The sequence below is a fragment of the Rhinopithecus roxellana genome, chromosome 12, assembly GCF_007565055.1.
Source record: "Rhinopithecus roxellana isolate Shanxi Qingling chromosome 12, ASM756505v1, whole genome shotgun sequence".
NCBI lineage: Eukaryota > Metazoa > Chordata > Mammalia > Primates > Cercopithecidae > Rhinopithecus > Rhinopithecus roxellana.
In genome coordinates, this window is record NC_044560.1 from 94,896,243 (window position 1) to 94,922,951 (window position 26,709).

Here is a 26,709-nt window from a genome sequence, read left to right on the forward strand (position 1 = left end):
CCCTCCTCTGTGAGGGGCCAGTGGGGTTCCAGAGAAGCCACTTCAAGTACCCTCTTCTGGTCCCAAGAGGTTCAGAAGGGAACTGGGCCAGAGGCTCAGGGACGCTGAGGCTAAAAGCCTCAGACATCCCATAGTGGGAGGTAACCCAAGTCTGGGCTCCCGGAGGACCCTGAAGATGGAGGCCTGCCCCTGTAGCCCTCTCGGGACTGGGTCATTCTGTTCCTCACCAGTGGGAGAGCAGATGGGGCCTGGTCCCGAGCCTGGCCACAGGGCCCAGTTGTCCCTGCGCTTCTGTCAAGGGCACCACATTCTGTCCTACACCCAACAGCACCATCTGCTCAGCTCAGGGGCCCCATCAGGCCTGAAAGAACTATGTGGTGCGTGTTCCCACCCCCACCCCGGAAGTGTGGAGCCAGACCCGTCTCCCTTTATGTCTGATAGCATCTCCCTGCCTCCCTTTTTCCCCTCTCATGGCCTTCATTTCTCTCTCCTTCTTGGAGTCTCTGTTTTTTGTCTTGCTCATTCTGTTCTCTCTTCTCCTTCCTTCCCTCCTCCCCCTGCCTTTCCTCTGACTCCTTCCCTTCATCTCTGCTTGATTTCATCCTCTGCCTTTCCCTTCTTTCTTGGTCTGCCTGCAGCGCAGGACAGCGTCCATGTGAGAACCTCCACACCAAGGCTTGGTTGGGACAGCCCAGGTCTCCCCCCAAGGCAAGGAGATTGGAATGGAAGTGGGCCCAGCCACACCCTATAAAGTGGCCATGCACTAGGGACCTGTCCAGAGCCTCCTCTCATATTCTGTTCCATGCTTCTTGCAAGGACTTTCCAACAGAGTGTCCCAGGACAGGAGGAACTTAGGCCACCTAGCATGGAGGCCAGTGGACAGAGGCCAGACCGGCACTGTGGGGGTGCTTGGGCTGGAGGACCCAACCCTCTGGCTTGGAGACGTCCTGGACCATCTCCCTGTGATGTTTCATGGGGCCTCGGAATGGAGACCTCACAGTCCCTCCACCTGTCCATCTAGAATATCTACGTGCACCAAAGGCCCACAACACTGCCAGCCTTGAAACATTCCTTCCTACCTTGATTCTCAGACACTCTGAGGAAGGAACAGGTATAGGTGGCTTCCCGTGCCTGTGGGCTACAGCCCAGGCTCTGAGCTTGTCACTTGCAGCCTTCATAGTCTTGCTGACTGGCTTGCCTTTGGGCTCACCCTAGCCATGTGCCCTGTTCACCCCCAGCTCTTACTGTTGTGGGATGCTTCTCATGCCTGGGGTGATTGTATAATGTATGATTACATCTGGGATGCCTTGAGGGGTGGAACGAGACACTGAATAGTCATTCCATGGCAACAAGCACAGGCCAGGACTGTCCGAGGCAAACCAGGGCATACGGGCACCCCATTCACCCTTCAGTGTCTTCCTTCCCCTCGGCCTGAGCTGTTGAACCCACCCTCCTTGTCTGGCAGCCTCTCCCTCCCAGCAAGCCCAAAATTGTCAAAGCATCTGTAACTGCTTTGTGTTCTTAGGCCCCTCTGTCAGCAGGTCCTCTCCCTGCAGGCTGCCTGCCCTCGCAGTCTCCCTACCCTCCTCAGTCCCGCCCTGGCGCACACAGTTGGTGCTCAGTGAGGCAGGTATTCAAATCTTTGAACCGGGAGTTGTCCTGGGGTTCTACCCCCATGGGTACTTCGAGGCCCAAAAGCCCTCCCTCTGTCCTCCCTGGGCCAGGTCCCTTCCAGACCAAGGCCCCCTCCAGGTCAGAGTCCTTCACCATCCTGTCTCCCTTTCTCTCCCTCTCCCGCGGTCAGTGGCGGCCGGAGGAGTCCGAGGACTATGTAAGTAACAGGTGTGCGAACGCGGACAAGACATGGGTCAAGCTGGGCTCGTGGGACACTCCCCCTCTCCCTCCTTTCCTGCCAGCCTGCGCTGCCAAGATCCATGGGGCTCCAGCCACATCCGGAGAAAATTGGCGTTTAGACACGAGCACTGAGCTGAGCAGCGATTGGCATTTCCTCTAATCCTTACTTCTTGCCTGTCGAGCAGCAATTTGAGGCCAGTGTTCATGATCGACCAGGGCCCGGCCCCTGCTCGGGCCAGACAGGGATGGAGTTAAATCCGATTCTGATCATTAGGCCTTATTGATCCCTGAGTGAAAAATCACCTGCTTTAGGGCCCAGGCTGGGAGGGCGGTCTGGAGAGTCGGGTTCTGGCATTGGTGCATTCTGGAGCCCCAGCCCTGGGAGACCCTCCAGCTGGGGCAGGCGGGGCCCATGAGGGGGTGGTGGCAGCTGCAGGGGCCCCACTCAAGGCTAGAGCTGGAGGGATACCAGGGTTGGTGACGGCACTGTTCCCACTGCACGTTGGTCCCTGCCCTGCTTCCCACTCTTCTCTCTGTGTGGTGTGGCTTGACCTCCCATGGTGTTTCTCCGCATGTCCAGAGATGATGCCTTTGCTGCAGATGGGTATATGGGCAGGGTCTGCCAAGGTGGGAGGACATTGCCCTGGCTGCTATCTCAGGCATCACTGGGAACAAACGTGGAAACCAGTTCCCCAGGTGTGGAGGTGTTCTTATTCTCCTGGCCCCTCCCCCGCCTTTCTCAAGAGACATTGCAGGGTATAGACATTCTCAGAGTTAGTGGCCTATATGGCGGCAGCAGAGTCCTGACTGGGTCCTATAGGATAGCACCTTAACCCACCCCACCACCGTGCTGTGTGTGTGCATGCATGCACTGGTGTCCACATGCAACCTTACGCCTGCTTACACAGGAGCTGTAGGCTGTGTGTGTGTGGGTGTCAGGAGCCATGCAAGGCGCTGGGTGTGTGCGAGCCTATGCCCTGTTTACATCCTCAGTCTACGTTCACAGCACAATGGAGTGAGGGAAACAGTCTGGCCCTTTGTTCTTGTCTGAAAGCAATGATGAGCTGTCTGCCCCAGGCAGGCAGCTTCTGGGATGGGCGGGGTCCTCCCAGGCCTGCATCCTACCTACCTGCTTCCCCTCCAGCAGAAGCCACCATTGTACAGCCCCACCTTCCACAACCCCTGGCCTTGTGTGCCCAGGGGCTTCCCTCAGGCTAGGGTCCTGAGGTCCCTGACAAGGTCTGGCCTCTCCCTGCATTCTTGTGATGGGAACGGACCCCTCCTCCTCCCTCAGGAAACCACTATCAGCGGCCTGACCCCAGAGACCACCTACTCCATTACTGTCGCTGCCTATACCACCAAGGGGGATGGTGCCCGCAGCAAGCCCAAAATTGTTACTACAACGGGTGCAGGTGAGTGAAGGGTCAGGACAGACCTGAGGGTGGGGCAGCGGGAGGGCAGCGCCAGAGCCCAGCCTGTGGTCCTTCAGTCCCAGGCCGGCCCACTGTGATGGTCAGCACCACGGCCATGAACACTGCGCTGCTCCAGTGGCACCCACCTAAGGAGCTGCCTGGCGAGCTGCTGGGCTACCGGCTGCAGTACTGCCGGGCTGACGAGGCGCGGCCCAACACTATCGATTTCGGCAAGGATGACCAGCACTTCACAGTCACCGGCCTGCACAAGGGGACCACCTACATCTTCCGGCTTGCTGCCAGGAACCGGGCTGGCCTGGGTGAGGAGTTCCAGAAGGAGATCAGGACCCCCGAGGACCTACCCAGCGGCTTTCCCCAAAACCTGCGTGTGACAGGACTGACCACATCTACCACAGAACTGGCCTGGGACCCGCCAGTGCTGGCAGAGAGGAATGGACGCATCACCAGCTACACTGTGGTGTTCCGAGACATCAACAGCCAGCAGGAGCTGCAGAACATCACGACAGACACCCACTTTACCCTTTCTGGCCTCAAGCCAGACACCACTTACGACATCAAGGTCCGCGCATGGACCAGCAAAGGCTCTGGCCCACTCAGCCCCAGCATCCAGTCCCGGACCATGCCAGTGGAGCAAGGTGTGTGCTGTGGACATGGCAGCCCTTCCCAAGCATGGCTGCATCTGGGGGTCTCTGCTCTCCTTGAGCCACTGACCTCTGGCGACTGTGATCCACCAGCCTCTGGTGTGTGACCTCCAATCTCTCATGACCGTGACCACTAACCTCTAGTGAATGGGCACCACATTGTTGGTGCCTGATCTCTGCTGTCTTTGACCTACTGACCTCTGCTGTGTGACCTTCTGATCTCTCATGACCTTGACCCACTGATCTCTTTTGACTGTGTCACTGTTCTTGGGTGTGCAACCTCCTGACCTTTGTTGTGTGACACTAATCTCTTGGGGCCATGAACCCCTGACCTCTAGTGAACATGCTCCACCACGCTCTGGTGTGTGGCCACATGGCCTCATGACCGAAACCCACTGACCTCTGATCACTCTGGCCTGGTGTCCATCAGCTCAAGTTTTTACACTCGTGTTTCTGGAAATCCTGACCCTGGTTGCCGTGGCATCCCCCACCCTGTTTGGTGCTCACTGTGGAAGAGCTTGGGCTGGGAGTTCAACTGTGCCGTTTGAAGCTGGCTGGGAGTGGGGCGCTTGGTACTCTGCAGCCATCCTTCAACCCCCCGTTCCCCAGCCAGTATCTCATCCTGGCCATTCGCCTTCCACCCTTCCAGCCCATTCACCCCTCCTCATACCCAGTGGAGCTGACTCTCTCTTTATGCCTCTGCAGTGTTTGCCAAGAACTTCCGGGTGGCGGCTGCAATGAAGACATCTGTGCTGCTCAGCTGGGAGGTCCCCGACTCCTATAAGTCAGCTGTGCCCTTTAAGGTGAGTAAGGGCCACAGCCAGCAGAGCCTGGCACACACACAGGCCGCTGGGCACTGTCTTTCCAGTCCTAACCCATGTGCGTCCGGCTGTGGAGCAGGACTGGTTTTGTATCTGTGCACTGTGCCTTGCAGCCCGTGGTAGGGAACCTCACCCACAGGCATTGCCCTTCCCATCCCCCACAGATTCTGTACAACGGGCAGAGTGTGGAGGTGGACGGGCACTCGATGCGAAAGCTGATCGCAGACCTGCAGCCCAACACGGAGTACTCGTTTGTGCTGATGAACCGTGGCAGCAGCGCAGGGGGGCTGCAGCACCTGGTGTCAATCCGCACGGCCCCCGACCTTCTGCCACACAAGCCGCTGCCCGCCTCTGCCTACATAGAGGACGGCCGTTTTGCCCTCTCCATGCCCCATGTGCAGGACCCCTCACTTGTCAGGTATGCACACGAGGTGTTGGGGGAGGCAGGGCAGGGCTGGAGGTGACCGGCAGTGACAGTCATGATACCTGCCCTGCCCACCCAGGTGGTTCTATATCGTGGTGGTACCCATTGACCGTGTGGGCGGGAGCATGCTGGCGCCAAGGTGGAGCACACCCGAGGAACTGGAGCTGGACGAGGTACCTGGGGAGGGGATGGGGACACTGACAGCCCCATTGCAGTGGTCGACTGTGGCCTTCCTGCCCTGAGCACTGTCCCAGTGACTCTCAGATTCACTCCCCACATGGAAATCTCTCTCCTGGCTGCTCTGGCTGGCAGCCTGCCCCTCTCTGGAGAGAGGGACTTTGAGGAAACTGGGAATATTCACAGAACTCCCAGAGGGCTTATGAAGAATCCCTGGGGTGGGACGTCGTGGAGATGCCTGTGCAGGTCTAGAGAATGGCAAGCCCTGTAGACACTGCAGAGCCTCACTGATCTAGAAGCCATGGAGGGCTCAGTGAGCCCGAGAGCCAGGAGTCCCTGAAATTTTGAAATCCTTTAGTCCTTTCTCAGCCAGTGTGGAAATAGCCTGGTTAGGGTGGAGCAACTTACCCACAGGGCTTCTTCTCATGGGCTGGTGGGGAGGAGTGGCTTCGTGGTATCTCTTACTCTGTAGGGGCAGTGCGTTGGGCAGGTATGGACTCTTACACGGTAGGTGAGCCTTCATCTCAGCCCAGAGAGCTGACATCCCAGGCCACAGCCCCTGGGCCGGCCGGCATGCTCCAAGGCCCCGCGTGACCCCCGTGCTCTGCTCTGCCAGCTTCTGGAAGCCATCGAGCAGGGCGGAGAGGAGCAGCGGCGGCGGCGGCGGCAGGCAGAGCGTCTGAAGCCATATGTGGCTGCTCAACTGGATGTGCTCCCCAAGACCTTCACCTTGGGGGACAAGAAGAACTACTGGGGCTTCTACAACCGGCCCCTGTCTCCGGACCTGAGCTACCAATGCTTTGTGCTTGCCTCCTTGAAGGAACCCATGGACCAGGTCTGCCTGAGCTGGCTTGGCTCTCAGCACCCTGATCCCCCTGGCCTGGCCTGAGACTAGGCCAGTCTCAAACACCACAAGACCCCAGGTCTTTATCAGTCTGTGGGCTTCAAGATCCCTGGCCTGGGGCAGCACTAAAGACCCAAGACCTGTCCCAGGGATCCTGGGACGTGGCCCTGGGACCCAGAGGCCAGACCTGATATGGCTCCAGGGACCCAGTCCTGCCAGGTCCACCTTGTAGGGTCTGGGAGACCAGGCCCAGTGTAACCCAGACCCAGAGCCCTTTCTCCAGGATTGATAGGCAGAGGGTTGGGGGGGGTCTCACGCTGAGCTCACTGCCTGCTGTTCTCCACCGGGCCACAGAAGCGCTATGCATCCAGCCCCTACTCGGATGAGATCGTGGTCCAGGTGACACCAGCCCAGCAGCAGGAGGAGCCGGAGATGCTGTGGGTGACGGGTCCCGTGCTGGCAGTCATCCTCATCATCCTCATTGTCATCGCCATCCTCCTGTTCAAAAGGTAAGCACTGCCCTCAGGGCTCCGGGAACGGCCACCTGCCCCTCGCCTTTCAGGCCCTCTCTGCGTGTTGTGCCTGTGGAGAATGTGCAGCCTTGCATCCTGGACCCTGGGCCTCAGGCTCAGCAGGAAGGCAGGAAGGGCAGGAGCAGTATGTGTGCCTGCCTGCATCTGTCAGGTGAGGCAGCTTCTGTGGCAGCCTGGGCGTGATGACCTAAAGCCTCAGAGGGTTGTCCCATGTGCATCCCTGGCATGTCTGTCTGTCTGTGTTTCTGTGGATAACAGTGCGTCCGTCTCCTCTTCAGTTTTGAGACACTGCCGTCTCCTGAGCTCCTACCTCGAGTCCTTTCCTTCTGCCACCATTCCTGGATGATTCCCCAGCCCCGCTCTCCCGCTTAGGCCTAGAGAGGTCAATCATGGATGCTCATTAACAGACATGACTGATGGCTTGCTGTGCCCGTGCCATCCGCAGCGGCCTCAGCCTCAGTGTATCTTTCCCACTCAGTTCTATCCGAAGTGGCAGCCACCTGCCCTAGGAGTCTCCCTTCCTATCCGTGCACCTTCCAGCCTGAAAGGGATTTCCAGAGATTTAACTTTGTCACTCTCAGTTTGAAACCTTTTGGTGGCTCCCCACATAAAGCCCAGCCTCTTTAGCCTGACAGCCAAACACCTGGCTAATCTGACCCCGCCACACTCCTGACACTGACACTGAACTCATTCAGTGCTCAGGCCCACACAGAGTGTGCCCTCTGCGGATCTCCCTCCCCCTGCCCACCTGGCAGCAGCAACCTCATCGTTCAGGACTCAAGTCCATGCTCTGCTGCCTGCAAGACCTTGCCTGGCCCCTACCCCTTCCTTGCACAGCCCCACATCTGTCCCCTGTGATGCTCCACTGCAAATGCAGCTGGTCCTGTGTGCCAAGCCTTCAGCCCCCAGCACTGGGCTGAGCCCACAGGCATGTCAGTGAGCACCTGGCACATGAAGATACGCTACTCTGTGTGTCTGAGCACATCTCTGCACCATGGAGGAGTGCCTATATCCTGTGCCCCTACCCTGGACCCACTGCTCTGTCCTAAAGAGCCCACTCCTTCCTCCCAGGGTGGATGGACCTGTGGGCGGGTCCCTGAGGAGTGTCCCACAAACGCACTAATCCTTCCCACTTCCACCTGCATTTTGGGTCTGTCCAGAGAGGTGGACCCCCTCCCTGTGAATGTCATGTGTGCCATATAAGGGGCCTGCAGGGTCCCCATGTCATTAGAGGGCTGAGTGCTTGGTGGAAACTGTGACCATTGCTTTCTTCTGTCCTTGCTTGTCTTTCGGGACCTAGTAAACAAGAAAGGTAGGAGTTGTTCCTTCTCTCTTCACACAACTCGCCCTCTACTTCTAATCCTTGTGCACATCTTGGGCCAGCAGGGAGGGATGACGCTTTGACCGGAAGTCCCCTGGCCTATGGCTTTAAGCAGCAAACTGTCCAGTCAGCTCAGCAGGCTCCCCGGTTCAGGACTGAGTCCTCATTGGTGTGAGGAGGCAGGTTCTGTCTCACTCTTGCCAGTTCAACTCTGCAGAGGTTGCTCCTTCTTTGGGGCACACACATAGTACAGACTTCATTGCTTTCCTTGAGCATACAGAGCTCTTCAGAACTGTCACCCGGCTCCCCGTTCTCTGAGAAGTTGCCAAAGTGCTGCAAGAGACAGTCTCGCCTATGTGCAAAGAGCACTCACTGTGCGGAGAGGCGTGTCCTGGTACACACCCGAGCACACGCACTCAAATTCTTCCCCAAGCACACGCGTCTGCAGACCACAAGTAGCCTCTGGCTATTTGTTGGCAGCTGAACCCCATGGTCTGTCTCTGACCTGTCCTTGCAGATGGGAAAACTGAGGCCAGTAAGAGAGGACTCTGCCCAGCTAGGGTGACGCCTTCCCCGTCCCTCCCCTGCTGCCCTGGGCATTTACCCTGATACTCTGAGGGCCAGAAAGCTGGGGCCCTGTCCCATGTGCTGTTTGTGTATTTTATGTGTCATTTGCATGTTTATTCCTGGTGGTTCCTGCTGCTCAGCTGGGTAGCCTTGGGGATAGCAGCCACTGTCCTGCAGTGACCTACCTTCTATCCAAAGGAGCTGCCCTCCCCTGCGACCCCTTCCTCCCTCCTGCACTGCCCCTCTGCTCATGCCACACTCGTGCTGTCCCTACCCCTTCCCTGCCCTGTGTTCTCTCATGTCAAGGCTGCTCTGGCCCTGGCTCCTGCACACTCAGAGATCCTGGGAAGAGGTGGGGCAGTAGGAGGACAGAGCCGTGGACATGGTGGCAGGGGGCTCCTTGGCAGCCAGCCATGCCATGTGTCACTGTCTCAGCCTGGATGTCAGGTTCTCACCAGCCTCCCTTCTGTCTCTCTAGGAAAAGGACCCACTCCCCGTCCTCTAAGGATGAGCAGTCGATCGGACTGAAGGACTCCTTGCTGGCCCACTCCTCTGACCCTGTGGAGATGCGGAGGCTCAACTACCAGACCCCAGGTAGGGCACTCCCATGGCCTGTGTGTCCCCAGCCCAGTGGCTCCGTTCTGCAGGTCTCAGGGTCTCCACTGAAGTTCCTGGGCCACATGCACTTGTTCCTGCTCCTTTTCTTCCTTTCTGCCCTTCTCCCTGTGCTCATCCATTTTGGTTGGAATGACTGAGGAACCCCCATATCCTGCAGCTGGACAGGTGCCCCAGGCCGGGACCCCCCCAGGTGCAAAAGCCACTTAGCCCCTGCCTCGTCTTCAGTCAAGGCCTCTGAATATGGGCTAAGGACCTCCCAGAGCCCATATCTCTGCCGCAGGGTGGCCAGTGTCTGGCCGGCACTCTGGCCCCTCCACATGAAAGAGGGACGTGTTAGCAGTGGGAGATGCCTCACCAGACACTCGTGAGGAGATGAAGTGCATGCACCTGAGCCTTCCTGGAGGCCGACCCCAGGTTTACCATACCACATACCTGCCCCTTCTCCTAGCCACTCTCACGGGGCTGTCCAGCTCTTCCTTCTACCTAAAGTGTCACTCCTCCCAACACCCAGCAGATGCAGCTCAGACCTCTCCTCCTTCCCACACCCCCACAGGGTTAGGTGTCTCTCCTTGGCTCCAGGAACTTCCCTCCTTCTTCCTTTTGACGCCTCTCACAGTGAGGTGGGATTGCCTCAGTGACAGTTTCTGAGCTCTGTGGTGCCAGGAACTGTGTCTTGTCATCCCCCATCCCTTGTATTCAGCACACGATGGGTTCTTGTTGAATGCCTGTGAAATGAACCCACAGACAAATGAAGGAATGAGTGAACTAATGCATACACACAGGGTTTGTGTATGTATGAGTTGGTTATTACTGCATATCAAATTACCCCAAAACTTAGTGGCTTAAAACAACAATAATTATGTATTATCTGTCATGGTTTTTGTGAGGCAGGAATTCAGACAGGGGCACAGCAGGAACAGCTTGTCTTTATTCCAGAAAGTCTGGGCCCTCAGCCGGAAGACTTGAAGGCTGGGAGCTAGAGTCATTTAAAGCAGGGGTTGGCAGACTATGGCCCATGGCCACGTACAGCCCACCACCTGTTTTTGTAAATAAATTTTTACTGGCCGGGCGCGGTGGCTCATGCCTGTAATCCCAGCACTTTGGGAGGCTGAGCCAGGTGGATCACCTGACATCAGGAGTTCGAGTCCAGCTAGTGAAACCCCATCTCTACTAAAAATACAAAAATTAGCCGGGCGTGGTGGTGCCTGTCATCCCAGCTACTCGGGAGGCTGAGGCAGGAGAATCGCTTGAACCCAGGAGGTGGAGGTTGCGTGAGCCAAGATCGCACCGTCGCACTCCAGCTGGACGACAAGAGCAAAACCCAGTCTCAAAAATAGCAAACAAACAAAATTTTACTGTAACAGCCACACCCATTTATTTATATAATACCTATCTATGGTTGCTTTCACACTATAAAGGCACAATTAAATAGATGCAACGGATACTAGATGTCCACAAAGCCTAAACTGTTTACGCTCTGGCCTGTTGCGGATACAAGTTTGCCAACCCCTGGATTCTAAAGCCTCTTTCATCCGTGTGACGGGTGGTTGATGAGCCAGCTCTGAGCCTTGCTGTGGCTGTCAGCTGGGACACCCATATGAGGCCTCTTCAGGTGACCTGGGCTTCCTCATAACATGGTGACTGAGTTTTGTGAGCACATCTGGAGAGTGTGCCAGGCAGACCTAGCAGGCTGTTGCAAGCTAACATGATTAGATCTCTGAAGAATCAAGCACCAGGATGCTGGGACCTGGAGTGCAGAGAAGCCTCTTCGGGGATGGGATGCTGAGCCATGTGGGCATTGGTCTAGAAAAGAAGGGTGGGAGAGAGCTCCCCAGTGGAAGCATGTGCAGAAGCTTGGGCGGATTGCATGTGCATCAAATTATGAGCACCTGAGGGTTTCTGCAGCATAGCGGCTGGGGGAATACTGAGCCAAGAGAAGACTGGAGGACTAGGCAGAGGTCCAGTCAAAAGGACCTTGAATGTCCGGCTAAGGGGCTTAGACTTCCTCTTGAGGATGCCGGGGAGGTATTAAAGGTTTTCAGCAGGGGAGCCAGATGGTCAGAACCATGCTTTAGAAATGTCACTCTGGCTCCTTGAGGTGACTGGATTAGAGAGGAGAAACTGAGGCAGGGAGACCATTTAAAAGGCCACCAACAAAGTGAAAGGTGGCAGTGGGGACAGAGGGGACAGACTTGGGAGACGTGAAGGAGGTGAGAGCAGCAGAGTCCACGTGGGGAGAGGTGAGGGTGGCTCTGCAGTCGCTGGCTGAGTCAGCAGGGCTTAGGGGTGTCCTGGGCCAGCAGGTCTGTGGGTCTGAGGACTTCTGAGCTGACATCAGGGCTGAAGCCCTGTGGGAGGGGCCAAGGAGCATGTGGTCGTCAAAGCCTGAGAATAAATGGGCTCTCCCAGGGTGAGGGCCAGAAGGAGACCTGGACCAAAAAGGAACCCAGGGTAGGGAAGATGGTGCAGTATTAAGGAAAGATGGATGGAGAGCAGCTAGAGAGATTGAGAAGGTGCAGACACAGCGAGAGGAGAGCAGGAGCACAGTGTCCCTGATGCCAGGGTGGGAGAAGTTGTGCAAGGGACAAGAGGACTTAGTGAGATAGGGTAGTGGGAACACCCAGTGGGAGGACACCCAGTGGGAGGACCGCTGGCGTTGGCTTTGGCAGATGGGGCCTTGAAGAGAGGGTGGTGGCCACGTCCTGTGGGCAGAAGTGTTTCGGGAGCAGCATGGCAGGCAGGGGATGAGAAAGTGGAGAAACCCCTTTCAAAGACGCTGGGAAGATACCTGGGAAGGAGGCAATGGACAGGGCGCAGTGGGAGAGGAGAGGGTGTGGGATCTGAGAAGGAGGACTCTTTTTTCCAACATGGAACTCGTCTGAAAATCACCAAGGCCAAATTTTGGTACCAAAAGGGGCAGGGCTTGTTTGGACTTAAGTATTTAGTCATAGAGCCCCCCGAGACTGCCGAGGCCGCCAGGGCTTAGAAGTGCTCGCCTCTGGGGGTGGGACGCCCCATCTGTATTCACTGGGAGATGCAAGGAGTCTTGACGGAACTTGTCCGCAGCCCCGCCCCTCTCCACCCTGTCCTCTTCTCCGCCAGCCCCTCACAAGCCCGTTTGGCACCTCCATTGCGTGTGACAGTGCTGTAAGCAGAAAAAGTTAACGGGCTCTCTTTTCTTGCCCCGATGTTTTTTTTGTTTTTTTCTCTGCAGGTTCCAGTGTCCCCAGTTGCCCGAATACCTCAAGTTAGTTTTCAAAGTTCCCATGTTTGGGGGATACTTTGGCTTCTGTGTCTTTTTCTACTCCTTACTTTTGTTTACCCCATCACCTCCGTCCTTCCTTGAATTCTCTCCCCTTCCCTCTCTTCTCCCCCAGTCCCGCTGCCCCCTGACCTTTTTCCTTCCCCACCCTCCCCTCTGCCCACCTTGCTTCCTCTAGGCCTGTTTTCTCTCCCACTAGCCCCATCTCTGTTCCTGCCTCTCTGGCCTCCAGTCCCAGCCTGACACCCTTCCTTATGCGTGCCTCTGTCTCCCACCTCCCTCCTGATCTCTGCTTCTCTCTCTGGGTTCCTCTGTGTTCCTCTGCCATTGTGTCTGTACTTCGTGACCACTCCATCTGCACACTTGGTGCCCGGGATGACGATGGCCGTGAGTCTCCCATGGCGACTGCCGCCAGTAGGTGCAATGGAGCCCAGCTCCCATCACGTCTGCTGCCACCGACCTGGGCATCTCACCCCTCCTGGGAGGAAGAAAGCCTCTCCTCCCTCTTGAGAGACCTGCCAGGCAGGCCCTAGTGCCCCCACTCAGCACCCTGCCACCAAGACAGGCTCCACATGCTCATGGCACAACACTGCCTTCTGTCCTCTCCCACCCTCCGCCATCCCTGTCGCCGCATGTGCTGCTGTCTCCATGCCACCAGTGCCGAGTGCTCCATGGTCACACTTGTTCACATGTGCACATACATGCGTTGGGGCTTTCTCTGCCACCCTGCTCAAGCCTCTCACTAACACTGCCTGTGTGTGCCCTACCTCCCCCAGGTATGCGAGACCATCCACCCATCCCCATCACCGACCTGGCGGACAACATCGAACGACTCAAAGCCAACGATGGCCTCAAGTTCTCCCAGGAGTATGAGGTAAGACGTTCCTGCCCCCTACCATGTGCCTGGCCCAGGCCTACCCCAAACCAACTCCTGTCCTGTCCTAGGTCCCAGCTGTGGTAGGTGAGGGAGGTGGGGTCCAGGTTTTCCAGGAGCACAGAGAAGGAGGGTCGGCAGTGGCAAGGGTCAGCCTCAGATGCTGGGTCTGGCCATAGCCTGGCCCAGCACCTTCCTGGAGTCACCCTTAGGAGATGGCTTCAAAAGGCTGTGAGTGACGCCAGGGTCTGGACACTCAGACACGTGCCCAAGTGCTCACAGGCAGACACAAGGCCACAGGCATACAGACATAGATCAGTGACAACAGCTACAGTAGCTGGCATCTATCAAGAGCCTCCTGCAGACCAGCACCGGGCTGGGCACTTGGCATACATTATCTCTTTCAGTCCCCCTCAAGTCTTCTGAAACGGGGACTGTTAGTATCCCATCTTCCAGATGAGGAAGCAGGGGCTCAGAGAGGGGAAGTGACTTGCCCGAGTCAAACAGCTGATGAGTAGTGGCACCAGGATTCAAACCCAGGCTTGCCTGCTGCCCTATGCTCTGCACATCCATGTGCTCACGTGTATTCTCAGGATGCCGCAGCTCACAGAGTGGGAGTCAGGGCCTCAAGACTGGCTGCTCAGGCTGCACAAGTCCTGCTCAGAGACCTCCACACATTCACCTTACTCTTAACTTAGGACTCTTAACTCCCAGGACTTAACTCCTAGGAGCCTGCTGGGGGCTCAGCCTTCAAGAGTCTGAGGATTTCCCACCCACAGATGGTGTTGGGGTGACTCTGAGCATCCCCAGGCTGCCCATCTAGGAAGAGGATTTGCTAGAGAAGGGGGCGATTTAAAGAAGAGACTCCTGGCCAGGTGCAGTGGCTCACGCCTCTTTGGGAGGCCGAGGCAGGTGGATCACCTGAGGTCGGGAGTTTGAGACCAGCCTGGCCACCATGGCAAAACCCTGTCTCTACTATAAATACAAAGATTAGCCAAGTGTGGTGGTGCATGCCTTAGTCCTGGCTACTTGGGAGGCTGAGACAGGAGAGTCGTTTGAACCCAGGAGGCGGAGGTTGCATTGAGCCAAGATCATGCCACTGCACTCCAGCCTGGGCGACAGAGTGAGACTCCCTCTCAAAAAAATATAAAATAAAAAACTAAGAGACCCCTAACCAAAAAAAAAAAAAAACAGAGAGAGAGAGAGAGACCTCCCCCTCTTCCACCTCCTCGAAGAAGCAGCCTGTGCTTGTCTTTCTGCCTTGTCCATGGCTGTTTCCTCGGCACCTGGCACTGACCTCAGTGGATGGTTGGTGGATAGGCAGTTGGGGGGTTGGCTCAGCCTAACCTGTGAGTTTGTGCCCCTTCTGATGTCCACCCTTGGCTGGGGTTCAAAGATTGCCCCTCCAAGGGCTGTGGGCCAGGTTTCTGAAGAGGAAGCTGGGCTTGGCAGGCAGATGGATGAATATGTCTGCGGCACGGCAAGCCTCTGCCTATGGGCCCCCCCCGGGGCCCTGCTCCACACAAGGCTGGGCTTTGGGTCTCGGAGCCTGTAAGGTGGGCTCCCTGCCTCCCATGGCCTCCACCCACACTCATCTGTACCATGTCCCACACCTGCCCTTCCTTCCAGCGCAGCCCTGCTTCCCCATGTGGACTCATGGGGCCTCTGCTCACAGTGGTCCCCTTCCAGCTTCTATCTGCTTCCCTCCTCTGATCAGAGCTTTCCTTACAAGACCCTCCTCCTCCAGGAAGCCTTCTCAGGCTCCCCAAGGCTGCTGTGGGCTCTCCCTTAGCCAGGACCCCATAGCTCTGTTGTCTTTTTTTTTTTCTTTTTGAGACGGAGTCTGGCTCTGTCGCCCAGGCTGGAGTGTAGTGACGCAATCTCGGCCTCCTGAGTTCACGCCATTCTCCTGTCTCAGCCTCCCGAGTAGCTGGGACTACAGGCGCCCACCACCATGCCCGGCTAATTCTTTGTATTTTTAGTAGAGGTGGGGTTTCACCGTGTTAGCCAGGATGGTCTGGATCTCCTGACCTCGTGATCCGCCCGCCTCAGCCTCCCAAAGTGCTGGGATTACAGGCATGAGCCACCACGCCAGGCCTGCTGTGTTGTCTTCCGTTCAGTCATTGATCACACATTTTCCATGTGCCAGTCCCCGTGCTGGGGGTATGGAGACACATGCCCTCAGGGAACCCAGTCATGGGGAGCATGGCACGTGCAGACAGATAATCAGCATTGAATATGTGACTCTGACAGCATGACCTCATGTTGAATAGGACCGACAGGCGTGCAAAAGGTGGGCTGACAGCACCAGAGCAGCCCCGGGGTGGGGTGTGCTCCAGGGTCTCACGGAAGCAGTGACGCAGTCCTGTGGAGAGTAATGAGGCTGGGAACAACATATGGAGGACATTGCGTGCTATGCTGAAAACTTCAGATCGTATCCATCTGGAAAATGTGAAGATAATAATGGAACCTATCTCATAAGAGAATTTGAGGAGGGAATACATGCAAAGTGCTCACAGCGGTGCCAGGCACACCACGGGTCCTCACTAATGCTTCGCTATTATGATTATTGCTCTCTGAGGTGATGAAGAGCCACAGAAGGCCTTTAAGCAGGAAACTGATATTCACATCTGCGTTTTGGAAGGATTATTCTGGCTGTGGGGCTGAGTGGGTCAGAGTGGGGCAAGAGGAAAGAGGCAGGAAGAGGCTGAGCCTCAGTTGGGGTGGCCTGGCCCAGGGCAGTGGCAGCAGGTTGGAGAGAGCTGAGGGGGTGGGGGAGCACCAGAACCTGGTGACAGGCGGGGTGGGGTGCGGAGGAATTTTGAGGTTGACTTGTAGGTTCTGGCCTGGCACTGAGGGGTGAGGGTGCCTTTCGCTAAGGTGGAGTCCCAGCAGCAGCACCAGGTTTGGAGGGGAAGCTGATGAACTCAGCTTTGAAAGGACTGAGGTTGAAGGACTTCCTGGTGGAGGAGTCAAAGAGGCTGCTGGGTACTGTGGGGAGAGCTCTGCGCTGCTGCGGGGGTTATGGGCAGCTCTAGCATATGGTGTAAGAATCAGGTGAGCAAATGAGGTCACCCAGGAAAGGTTGTAGAAAGAGAAGAGGGCCTGGAAGGAACCCTGGAGGAGCTCTGTCCTCCTGCCCATGGGAAGGGCAGGGGAGAGAGAGGAAACAGAAGGAGCAGCCAGAAAGGAAGAGAGCGGAGCAGGGAGGGTTCCTGGACTACCTGAGAGGGGTCACCATCCCTTCCATCTGTCCTGGCTCATTTCATTAGTGAATGTAGGCCTTGGGGAGGGACTCTGGGTATTCAGAGTCCTCAGCAGTGTCGGGACTGCCTGAGAGGGGGCCACCACCTGTCCTAGCTCATTTCATTAGCTGAATGCAGGGCTTCCCCTGCCCCAACCCAGCTCAGACCACTCTACCAGACAAGGGGATTTGGTACCATGGTCAGAGGAGTCCCTAGCCCATCACTTTTCTGATAAGTCATGTGGCAACCTGTGAGCTCCATGGCTGGCACCACGAGATAGAGGGCCTGGCTGTGGCCTGTGGAGTGAAGGCAGGATGTGAGCATCACCGGGAAGGCTGGGTCCCCTGCAGGAGAAGCAGGTCAACCTCGGCTCTTACCCTGCCCCACCTGCTTTCTCCACTGTCTGCAGTCCATCGACCCTGGACAGCAGTTCACGTGGGAGAATTCAAACCTGGAGGTGAACAAGCCCAAGAACCGCTATGCAAATGTCATCGCCTACGACCACTCTCGAGTCATCCTTACCTCTATCGATGGTGAGTCAAGGGGGTGCCCCTCCCGTCCCCTTGCTCTCCTCCCTTGCTAGCTAGGGCAACATGTCATTCTACAGAGGATGTTCATGAGTCTCAGGGGTGTACTGCGGCATGGTGGGCTGTGCTGGGGACCCTGCAGTAATGCCTTCCCACCTTCTTTCTTATCCGCAGGTGTCCCCGGGAGTGACTACATCAATGCCAACTACATCGATGGCTACCGCAAGCAGAATGCCTACATCGCCACACAGGGCCCCCTGCCCGAGACCATGGGCGATTTCTGGAGAATGGTGTGGGAACAGCGCACAGCCACTGTGGTCATGATGACACGGCTGGAGGAGAAGTCCCGGGTGAGGCTGCAGGGCCCTGCCAGGAGGTGGATGGGAAATGCCGAACCACAAGGTGATACAGGGCACCTTCTTCTGTGCCGCGTTCTTCTGTGGAGGAAGTCGCTCAAAGGATCCCCAGATGCTATTATGTTTCTGGGGGTATTATGCTCCGCAGATACTGGGGTGTTTCTGGAATAGAGCCTGTTCCCCAGATGCTCGTGGGTTCCTTAAGATGCTAGTATGTTTCACCAAATGCTGCCATTTTCTGAGAATGTTAATGTGTTCCCCAGTTGCTGGCACGCTCCCGGGGTGTTCACATGTTCCCCAGATGTTGGAGTGTTCCTGGGGTATTAACACATCTCCTAAGTTAATTAGTGGAAAGAGCTACTGTTATCTGTTTTTGGACTGCAAAGCATTGACTGGAACGTAAAATTTACAGAGCTTGAAAATGGCACATAAACGTTATGGGTAAATTTGGCAGAAAATGTGCCTGGTGCGATCTGGCCTTGAATAAATAATTTTCAATTATGGCCCTTATTCCACTAGCTAGGGCAGGGTGGTGACATAGCTTGAGGACCTGATGTGACTTGTGGAGGACAGGGGGCAATGGATCTGAGAGCTCAGGGCTAGGGAGCCTTTGTAGCCAGAAAGGCTACAGCCAGGGAGTAGACCAGCCTCCACCCTGCTTCTGCCCATCTGAGCCCGTGGGCTTCCTTCAGCCTGCCCTGCTCATCCCCCTGCAGGTAAAATGTGATCAGTACTGGCCCGCCCGTGGCACCGAAACCTATGGCCTTATTCAGGTGACCCTGTTGGACACAGTGGAGCTGGCCACATATACTGTGCGCACCTTCGCACTCCACAAGGTATGGCCCTTCCCCAGTGCTTCTCTCTTACCCAGACACGATGAGGACAGTAGCCTGGTGTGGATGTGGTGTGCTGGGTTGGGGGAGAACCGGAGCCTGGGTGTTGGAGGGTCAGAGGCTCAGGTGTGTGAGTGTGGTGTGATGATCCATGTTACAGGAACAGTGCTAAGAGCTCCTTCAGGCTACTCTCTGTGGCTTCTGAGCCCCATCAGGGAGTGGCGGGTCTGGCCTCAGCGTCAGGTCATTCTGTCCTGAGTCTGGCAGGCAGGCTCCTAGTTGCCAGTATGTCCCCACTTTGTCCCCCAGAGTGGCTCCAGTGAGAAGCGTGAGCTGCGTCAGTTCCAGTTCATGGCCTGGCCAGACCATGGAGTTCCTGAGTACCCAACTCCCATCCTGGCCTTCCTGCGACGGGTCAAGGCCTGCAACCCCCTAGACGCAGGGCCCATGGTGGTGCACTGCAGGTGAGAGGGTACAGTGCCACCCAGAGGGGTGGGGTGGGAGGTGGGGGCACCTGTGCCTCAAACTGAGCCTGTGTCCTGCAGTGCGGGCGTGGGCCGCACCGGCTGCTTCATCGTGATTGATGCCATGCTGGAGCGGATGAAGCACGAGAAGACGGTGGACATCTATGGCCACGTGACCTGCATGCGATCACAGAGGAACTATATGGTACAGACGGAGGACCAGTATGTGTTCATCCACGAGGCACTGCTGGAGGCTGCCACGTGCGGCCACACAGAGGTGCCTGCCCGAAACCTCTATGCCCACATCCAGAAGCTGGGCCAAGTGCCTCCAGGGGAGAGTGTGACCGCCATGGAGCTTGAGTTCAAGGTGGGGCTCGCGGCGGGCCTGCTTGGCTCCAGGGCCTAGACTGAGACATGCGGATGACCCCCACCCCCACAGGAAGCCTGGCCTGACCAACCCCTCTCTCTCAATAGTTGTTGGCCAGCTCCAAGGCCCACACGTCCCGCTTCATCAGCGCCAACCTGCCCTGCAACAAGTTCAAGAACCGGCTGGTGAACATCATGCCCTATGAATTGACGCGTGTGTGTCTGCAGCCCATCCGTGGCGTGGAGGGCTCTGACTACATCAATGCCAGCTTCCTGGATGGTTATAGGTCAGCGTGCTTGTCACTGCCCCACCATGACCTACAGGGGGCTAGGCCTGTGCCTGGCTGGTGGGGGTGGGCAGCAGAGTAGGGCCAGCCTAGAAGACCAGAGAGGGCTGGGTAGAACAATGAGGACTTCCTGGAGGAGGGGTGATCAGAGCAGGCCCCAAGGGGCTAGGCAGCCTAAGGGGAGACTCTGGGGGCAGCAGCACCTCCAGCATGTCCAGTCTTATGTCCACCCCAGACAGCAGAAGGCCTACATAGCTACACAGGGGCCTTTGGCAGAGAGCACCGAGGACTTCTGGCGCATGCTGTGGGAGCACAATTCCACCATCATCGTCATGCTGACCAAGCTTCGGGAGATGGGAAGGGTGAGCCCACCGTTTACCCCAGGGCCCCTGTCATACCTGGGAGAACACCAGCCACCCTTGGGGGAGCTGCCACCTATGTTACTGTCTCCTTTCACACCCCAGCTGCTGCGTCAGCATAGCCTCAGGCCCCCGTTATTATCACCTGAGGCATTTGTCCCAGAATCCTGTGAAGCCTGGCACCCCTCCCCCATTCCTTCTCACCTGATCACGGAGGCCGGGCCGTCTGTCCACAGGAAAAATGCCACCAGTACTGGCCAGCAGAGCGCTCTGCTCGCTACCAGTACTTTGTTGTTGACCCAATGGCTGAGTACAACATGCCCCAGTATATCCTGCGTGAGTTCAAGGTCACGGATGCCCGGGTGAGTGAGTACGCTGAGTGTCCGTAACGCTGCCTGTCCACATGTGGGGCGGGTGGCTGCCGTAGCTCAAGCTTCAGGAATCTGAGGCGGGGGTGGGTATTAGGGTGTGAGCACATCTCCCCCAGTGGCCTCAGGTGCAGTGGCACAGATGCATGCCTGTGTCATGGTACTACCCTGGTCTGGTCCAGAGGGCTGGACAGTCTAAGGCAAAAATCCTAATCATGTCCCCCACCCACCTTTCCCAGGATGGGCAGTCAAGGACAATCCGGCAGTTCCAGTTCACAGACTGGCCAGAGCAGGGTGTGCCCAAGACAGGCGAGGGCTTCATTGACTTCATCGGGCAGGTGCACAAGACCAAGGAGCAGTTTGGACAGGATGGGCCTATCACGGTGCACTGCAGGTGGGACTGGCCCCGTGGAGGGCTGGGGCGGGTGGGCCTGAAGGCCTGGCAGACCTGCTGCGTGAGGCAAGCAGGACTTCTGACCCACCTGTGTTTCTGAGCAGTGCTGGCGTGGGCCGCACCGGCGTGTTCATCACTCTGAGCATTGTCCTGGAGCGCATGCGCTACGAGGGCGTGGTCGACATGTTTCAGACCGTGAAGACCCTGCGTACGCAGCGTCCTGCCATGGTGCAGACAGAGGTAAAGCAGACCAGCCTGCAGGGCCAGGGCCTTGGCAGCAGCCCTGCTGGGAACCCTAGGCTTCAGCTGCAGTTTGTGCACACAGGCATGTGCGATCATGCTGCCAACCTTTTACATGGCCTGCAATAGGCATGGTGGTGTGTGCTTATGGTCCTACCTACTTGGGAGGTCAAGGTGGGAGGATCACTTGAGGTCAGAAGTTCGAGGCTGCAGTGAGCTGTGGTTATGCCACGGCACTCCAGCCTGGGTGACAGAGCAAGACCCTGTTGCTGAAAACAAAACAAAAATGCTGCAACATTGCCTTTGCTGCTGGGGGGCTCAGGGATGAGTAAGATGTGTTCTTTCATTCAGTAGCTCTCTGCTAGCCCCAGTGGTGTGCCTGGCTCTGGGCAGGGTTGCACATAGCAGTCCTTACGGGGTGCCCAGTCAGGAGCAGAGAAACATGATGGGGATGGCAGATGGAAGGCAGGTAGATGTGGGGGCCTGGGAGAGTGACAGGAGAGAGATGAGCCTTCAGAGGCTCTTTCAGGCTCCCCCGCACACTGCCTGACGTAGCTGCCAGGGCCCAGCACCTGTTCTTGGCCAGCAGAGGCTGACTCCATGGCTGCAGTGTTGAGTGTCAGCTGTGTGGTGGGGGTGCCCACTGGCGCGACCCACACTGACCAAGCCCCTGTCCTGGCAGGACCAGTACCAGCTGTGCTACCGTGCGGCCCTGGAGTACCTCGGCAGCTTTGACCACTATGCAACGTAACTACCGCTCCCCTCTCCTCCGCCACCCCCGCCGTGGGGCTCCGGAGGGGACCCAGCTCCTCTGAGCCATACCGACCATCGTCCAGCCCTCCTACGCAGATGCTGTCACTGGCAGAGCGCAGCCCACGGGGATCACAGCGTTTCAGGAACGTTGCCACACCAATCAGAGAGCCTAGAACATCCCTGGGCAAGTGGGTGGCCCAGCAGGCAGGCACTGTGGCCCTTCTGTCCACCAGGCCCACCTGGAGCCCGCTGCAAGCTCTCTGTTGCGCTGCTGCGTTTCTCATGCTTCTTCTCATGGGGTGGGGTTGGGGCAAAGCCTCCTTTTTAATACATTAAGTGGGGTAGACTGAGGGATTCTAGCCTCTTCCCTCTGATTTTTCCTTTTGCGAATCCATATCTGCAAAGTGGGGCACTGTAGGGGTTGGGGTTTATTTTGTTTATTTTGAGTTCACTTCGGATCCTTATTTTGTATGACTTCTGCTGAAGGACAGAACATTGCCTTCCCCATGCAGAGCTGGGGCTGCCAGCCTGAGCGGAGGCTCGGCCGTGGGCTGGGAGGTGGCGCTGATCCGGCTGCTCCTCCAGCCCTTCAGACGAGATCCTGTTTCAGCTAAATGCAGGGAAACTCAATTTTTTTTTAAGTTTTGTTTTCCCTTAAAAGCCTTTTTTTAGGCCACATCGACAGTGGTGGGCGGGGAGGAGATAGGGAACACTCATCCCTGGTCGTCTGTCCCAGTGTGTGTTTAACATTCACAGCCCAGAACCACAGACGTGTCTGGGAGAGCCTGGCAAGGCATTCCTCATCACCATCGTGTTTGCAAAGGTTAAAACAAAAACAAAAAAACCACAAAAATAAAAAACAAAAAAAAAAAAAAAAAACCCAAGAAAAAAAGAGAATCAGCCCTTGGCTTCTGCTTCAAACCCTCAAGAGGGGAAGCAACTCCATGTGCCTGGGGTTCCCAAGGGAGCTGCTGGCTGACCTGGGCCCGCAGAGCCTGGCTTTGGTCCCCAGCATTGCAGTATGGCGTGGTGTTTGTAGGCTGTGGGGTCTGGCTGTGTGGCCAAGGTGAATAGCACAGGTCAGGGTGTGTGCCACACCCCATGTACCTCAGGGCCAAGCGGGGGGCGTGGCTGGCCTTTCAGGTCCAGGCCAGTGAGCCTGGTAGCACATGTCTGTCCTCAAGAGCAGGGGCCAGATGATTTTCCTCCCTGGTTTGCAGCTGTTTTCAAAGCCCCCGCGTATCGCTCTTTTCCACTCCAAGATGCCCTCCTAAACCAATGTGGCAAGACTACTGGACTTCTATCAATGGTCCTCCAATCAGTCCTTATTATCCCAGCTTGCTGAGGGGCAGGGAGAGAGCCTCTTCCTCTGGGCAGAGCTATCTAGATAGGTAAGTGGGGGCGGGGAAGGGTGCATAGCTGTTTTAGCTGAGGGACGTGGTGCCGACGTCCCCAAACCTAGCTAGGCTAAGTCAAGATCAACATTCCAGGGTTGGTAATGTTGGATGATGAAACATTCATTTTTACCTTGTGGATGCTAGTGCTGTAGAGTTCACTGTTGTACACAGTCTGTTTTCTATTTGTTAAGAAAAACTACAGCATCATTGCATAATTCTTGATGGTAATAAATTTGAATAATCAGATTTCTTACAAACCAGGCCTCTGTCTCAGCTGTTTCTGGAACCAGAGAGTCTGGGCCAAATCAGTAGCTAGGATGGGTTCCGGAGATTCCCTGCTCCTGAGGAGACGGGGAGGGTATCCTAAGTATTTGTGCCAGAGTAGGCTCCTGGCATGGCTACCCACTTTCAGAAAGGAGTGGTTATAAACCCTGAAGACCAGGCCACCAAGAGCCAGCCAGGCCGGAGCCACCAGTGCATGTGAGGAGCACCCTAGGCCAGGGAGCATACCTTTTGCCTCTCTTTCCCTTTAAGACTCCGTGGGTTGCACTGTGGGGGCACTGGGACTGCTCCTCTCCCACTACCTTGGAGGAGAGGGATGGCCCTGTGGCAGTAGAGACTGACTGTATGGAAATTGGTTAGTGAGGTCTGTAATTATTGCAATGTGGATAATGGACACAAGAAACACAGTGTGTCCACCTGGCCCGTGGATGCAGCTGCATCGCCCACTGAGCTGTGCAGCTGTTCTGCCCACTGAGCTGTGCAACTGCTCCACTGGTGAGCAGACAAGTCCTACCAGGTTGTCAAATTGTGGAACTTCTAGGGATACAGATGAAGGAGACCCAGAACAAGGTGCGAAGAGAAATGGCATAAGTCAGCAACAACTACACCAAGGCAGCACCTGACCCAGGGAAGGCTTCCTGGAGGAGGTGGCATTCAGGGTGTTTCGTAGAATGAGTAGCAGTTTTTTTGTTTGTTTTTGAAATGGAGTCTCACTCTGTTGTGAGCCTGAAGTGCAGTGGCACAATCTCAGCTCACTGCAGCCTCTGCCTGCCAGGTTCAAGCAATTCTCCTGCCTCACACTCCTGAGTAGCTGGAGTTACAGGGGCCCGCCACCATGCCCAGGTAATTTTTGTATTTTTAGTAGAGATGGGAGTTCACCATGTTGGCCAGGCTGGTCTTGAACCCCTGACCTCAGGTGATCCACCCACCTCGGTCTCCCAAAGTGCTGGGTTACAGGCATGAGCCACTGTGCCAAGCCAAGTAGCAGTTAGTTTTTAAAGGAAGGGAAAGGTTTTCCAATGGAACATGTACAAAGGCTTGGAAGCTTGTAACAGACCAACTTTGCGAGAAACTCCAGGAAGAGCATTAAGACTGGAGTAGAGAGACGTGGCTGGGAAGGTGGGCCGGATGGAGCCAGATCGTGCAGCTGAGGGGATTGAAGTGATTGTCAGAGGGATGCAGGTATCCCTGGCAGGTGCAGTGCTTCTGTTCTTAACACCCTGGGCCACCTCCATTGAGTCCCTCACCGCGTTCTATTATTGGCAGCCATCTCCTTGGGGGCTGTGAGTGACTGAAGCCTGGCACCAAGTCTCTTCGGGGTATCCCCAGCACCTAGTTCAGTGCCTGGCATATTTCTATTCAGAAAAAAGGCACCATCATTACATGATTATTGATGGTAGAAAATTTGATTAACTTTGCTAAATAACAAGCCATTGAACATTTTCGAGTAAGGGATAAATACCAGGTGTTCACTTGAGGAAGACCAGCAGTCAGGACTGCCCCAGGCAGGCTCTGCGCTGAGGGCACGATGGGCCTGCTCGCCAGTCCTCGGGAGCAGCCGGCAGAATGATCCTCCTCTCTCCACTCAGATGAGGAAACAGGCTTATGTGGAATCACTCGTCAGATGCCACAGGGCAGGTAAGCGCCAGAGCTGGGACCCGCGTTTGCTGATGTCTGCTCCATCCCTCCTCGCTACCCCCTGCAAACCTGCTCCTCCTCCAGGGACCCCATTGCAGTGCTTGGCACCCCACGCACCCAGTATTCCAGGCAGGCATCGCTTGTGTGCTCACCCCCACGTCCACTCATCATCACACTCTGCCTGCTTGACCTCCACGCCTGTTGTCTGCATCTCCACAGCCCAATCCCAGGCTGCTTTCCCTCTCGCCTGGACTGCCTCTGTGCTTCCTATGAGGCAGTCTGCCCCAGCACTGCCTGGGCCAACCCGTTCTCAGCACAGCAGCCAGAGTGATTCTGCCTTGCAGGGCAGACATGACCAAGTCACTGTCCTGAGGAGACCCTGGCAGGCCCTCACAGTCCCCATGGTTTTCCATGCTCTGCAGAACCTGGCCTATGTGACCTTATCTTCCTTCACCCCTCTCGCCCCCTGCCCTCCAGCCGTCACAAAGTCAATTCTTTAAAAGTGTCGTGCCTGCCTCACCTTTTTTGGTTTTGTTTTGTTTTAAGATAAGAGTCTCACTCTGTCACCCAGTCTGGAGTGCAGTAGTGCGATCTCAGCTCATTGCAACCTCTGCCTCCTAGGTTCAAGTGATTCTCCTGCCTCAGTCTCCCAAGTAGCTGGGATTACAGAGTAGCTGGGATTACAGGCCTGGGCTACCATGCCTGGCTCATTTTTGTATCTTTAGTAGAGATGGGGTTTCACCATGTTGGTCAGGCAGGTCTTGAAATCCTGACCTCAGGTGATCCGCCCGCCTCGGCCTCCCAAAGTGCTGGGATTACAGGCGTGAGCCACTGTGCCTGGCCCTGCCTCACCATTCTCTCTCAGCTCCAGACCTTCCCACAAGCTGTTCTTCTGGAACATTCTCCCCCACTTCCGCCTGGCTAACCCCTCATTGTTTAGCCCTCCCCTGAAAATATTTCTTCAGAAGCCATCCTTAACTGTCCTAAATGAGGCTAGGTGACTGCTATGCAAGTTATTTGAAATACAGTATTTCATGTAATTCTCAACAATGTATGAAACCCATTTTATCGATGAGAAAATTTGGCCTCATCCACTCCTTCAGCAAATATTTAATGAGCATTTGCTGTGTGGTAGTCATTATCCCAAGTGCTTGGAATACATCAGTGAATGGAACACACTTTGCCTTTGTGGCATTCATCCTCTAGTATCAGGAAGCAGATGATACATACAAGAAATAAACCAATGTGTTTATAGTTTGTTAAAACGTGGTAAGCCTAATTAGTGGGGAGTACAATAAGAAGGATCGAGGGCCGGGCACGGTGGCTCACGCCTGTAATCCCAGTACTGTGGGAGGCCAAGGTGGGTGGATCACCTCTGAGGCCAGGTGTTCGAGACCAGCCTGGACAACAGGGTGAAACCTTGTCTCTACTAAAAAGTACAAAAACTAGCTGAACGTGGTGGCGCATGCCTGTAATCCCAACTACTCAGGAGGCAGAGGCTGCAGTGAGCTGAAATCACACCACTGCACTCCAGAGCAAGACTGTCAAAAAAAAAAAAGGGATTGGGCATGTGAGGGAAGGTTTGATTGATTGATTTAGGGTGGTCAGAGGACACATCATTGAAAAGATGGGACTTGAGGAAAGATTTGAATCTGGTGAGGAGTTTTGCATACGTATCTTCAAGATGAGCATCCAGGCGGAGGGAGCAGCTACAGCAAAGGCCCTGGGTGGGAATGTGCCTGGTGGATGGGGGTGCAAGAGGGTAGCAGGGGATGAGGTTAGAGAGGAAGTGGGGTCAGCTCCTTGGCCACTGAGAAGACTGCAGAAATCC

General features: G+C 56.0%; 1 protein-coding gene across 7 annotated transcripts in view; it reads left to right on the forward strand.

The window, feature by feature from the left end:
• Positions 1-23,215, forward strand: part of PTPRF (protein tyrosine phosphatase receptor type F) — a 93,513-nt gene extending 70,298 nt beyond the window's left edge. For 4 of the 7 annotated variants that reach the window (XM_030942922.1, XM_030942923.1, XM_030942921.1 and 1 more), the window contains 21 exons: positions 1,805-1,831; positions 3,149-3,266; positions 3,344-3,922; positions 4,634-4,731; positions 4,914-5,167; positions 5,253-5,346; positions 5,967-6,185; positions 6,549-6,703; positions 9,094-9,209; positions 13,272-13,369; positions 17,024-17,147; positions 17,316-17,491; positions 18,214-18,333; positions 18,640-18,794; positions 18,876-19,161; positions 19,269-19,447; positions 19,683-19,809; positions 20,043-20,168; positions 20,414-20,568; positions 20,673-20,808; positions 21,491-23,215. In XM_030942922.1, coding sequence (XP_030798782.1) covers positions 1,805-1,831; positions 3,149-3,266; positions 3,344-3,922; positions 4,634-4,731; positions 4,914-5,167; positions 5,253-5,346; positions 5,967-6,185; positions 6,549-6,703; positions 9,094-9,209; positions 13,272-13,369; positions 17,024-17,147; positions 17,316-17,491; positions 18,214-18,333; positions 18,640-18,794; positions 18,876-19,161; positions 19,269-19,447; positions 19,683-19,809; positions 20,043-20,168; positions 20,414-20,568; positions 20,673-20,808; positions 21,491-21,559 — 3,411 coding nt within the window. In that variant the 3' untranslated portion in view covers positions 21,560-23,215. The remainder of the gene's footprint in view (positions 1-1,804; positions 1,832-3,148; positions 3,267-3,343; positions 3,923-4,633; positions 4,732-4,913; positions 5,168-5,252; positions 5,347-5,966; positions 6,186-6,548; positions 6,704-9,093; positions 9,210-13,271; positions 13,370-17,023; positions 17,148-17,315; positions 17,492-18,213; positions 18,334-18,639; positions 18,795-18,875; positions 19,162-19,268; positions 19,448-19,682; positions 19,810-20,042; positions 20,169-20,413; positions 20,569-20,672; positions 20,809-21,490) is intronic. The other 3 variants (XM_030942925.1, XM_030942926.1, XM_030942927.1) reach the window with 3 other exon arrangements.
• The last annotated feature ends 3,494 nt before the right edge of the window (positions 23,216-26,709 follow it).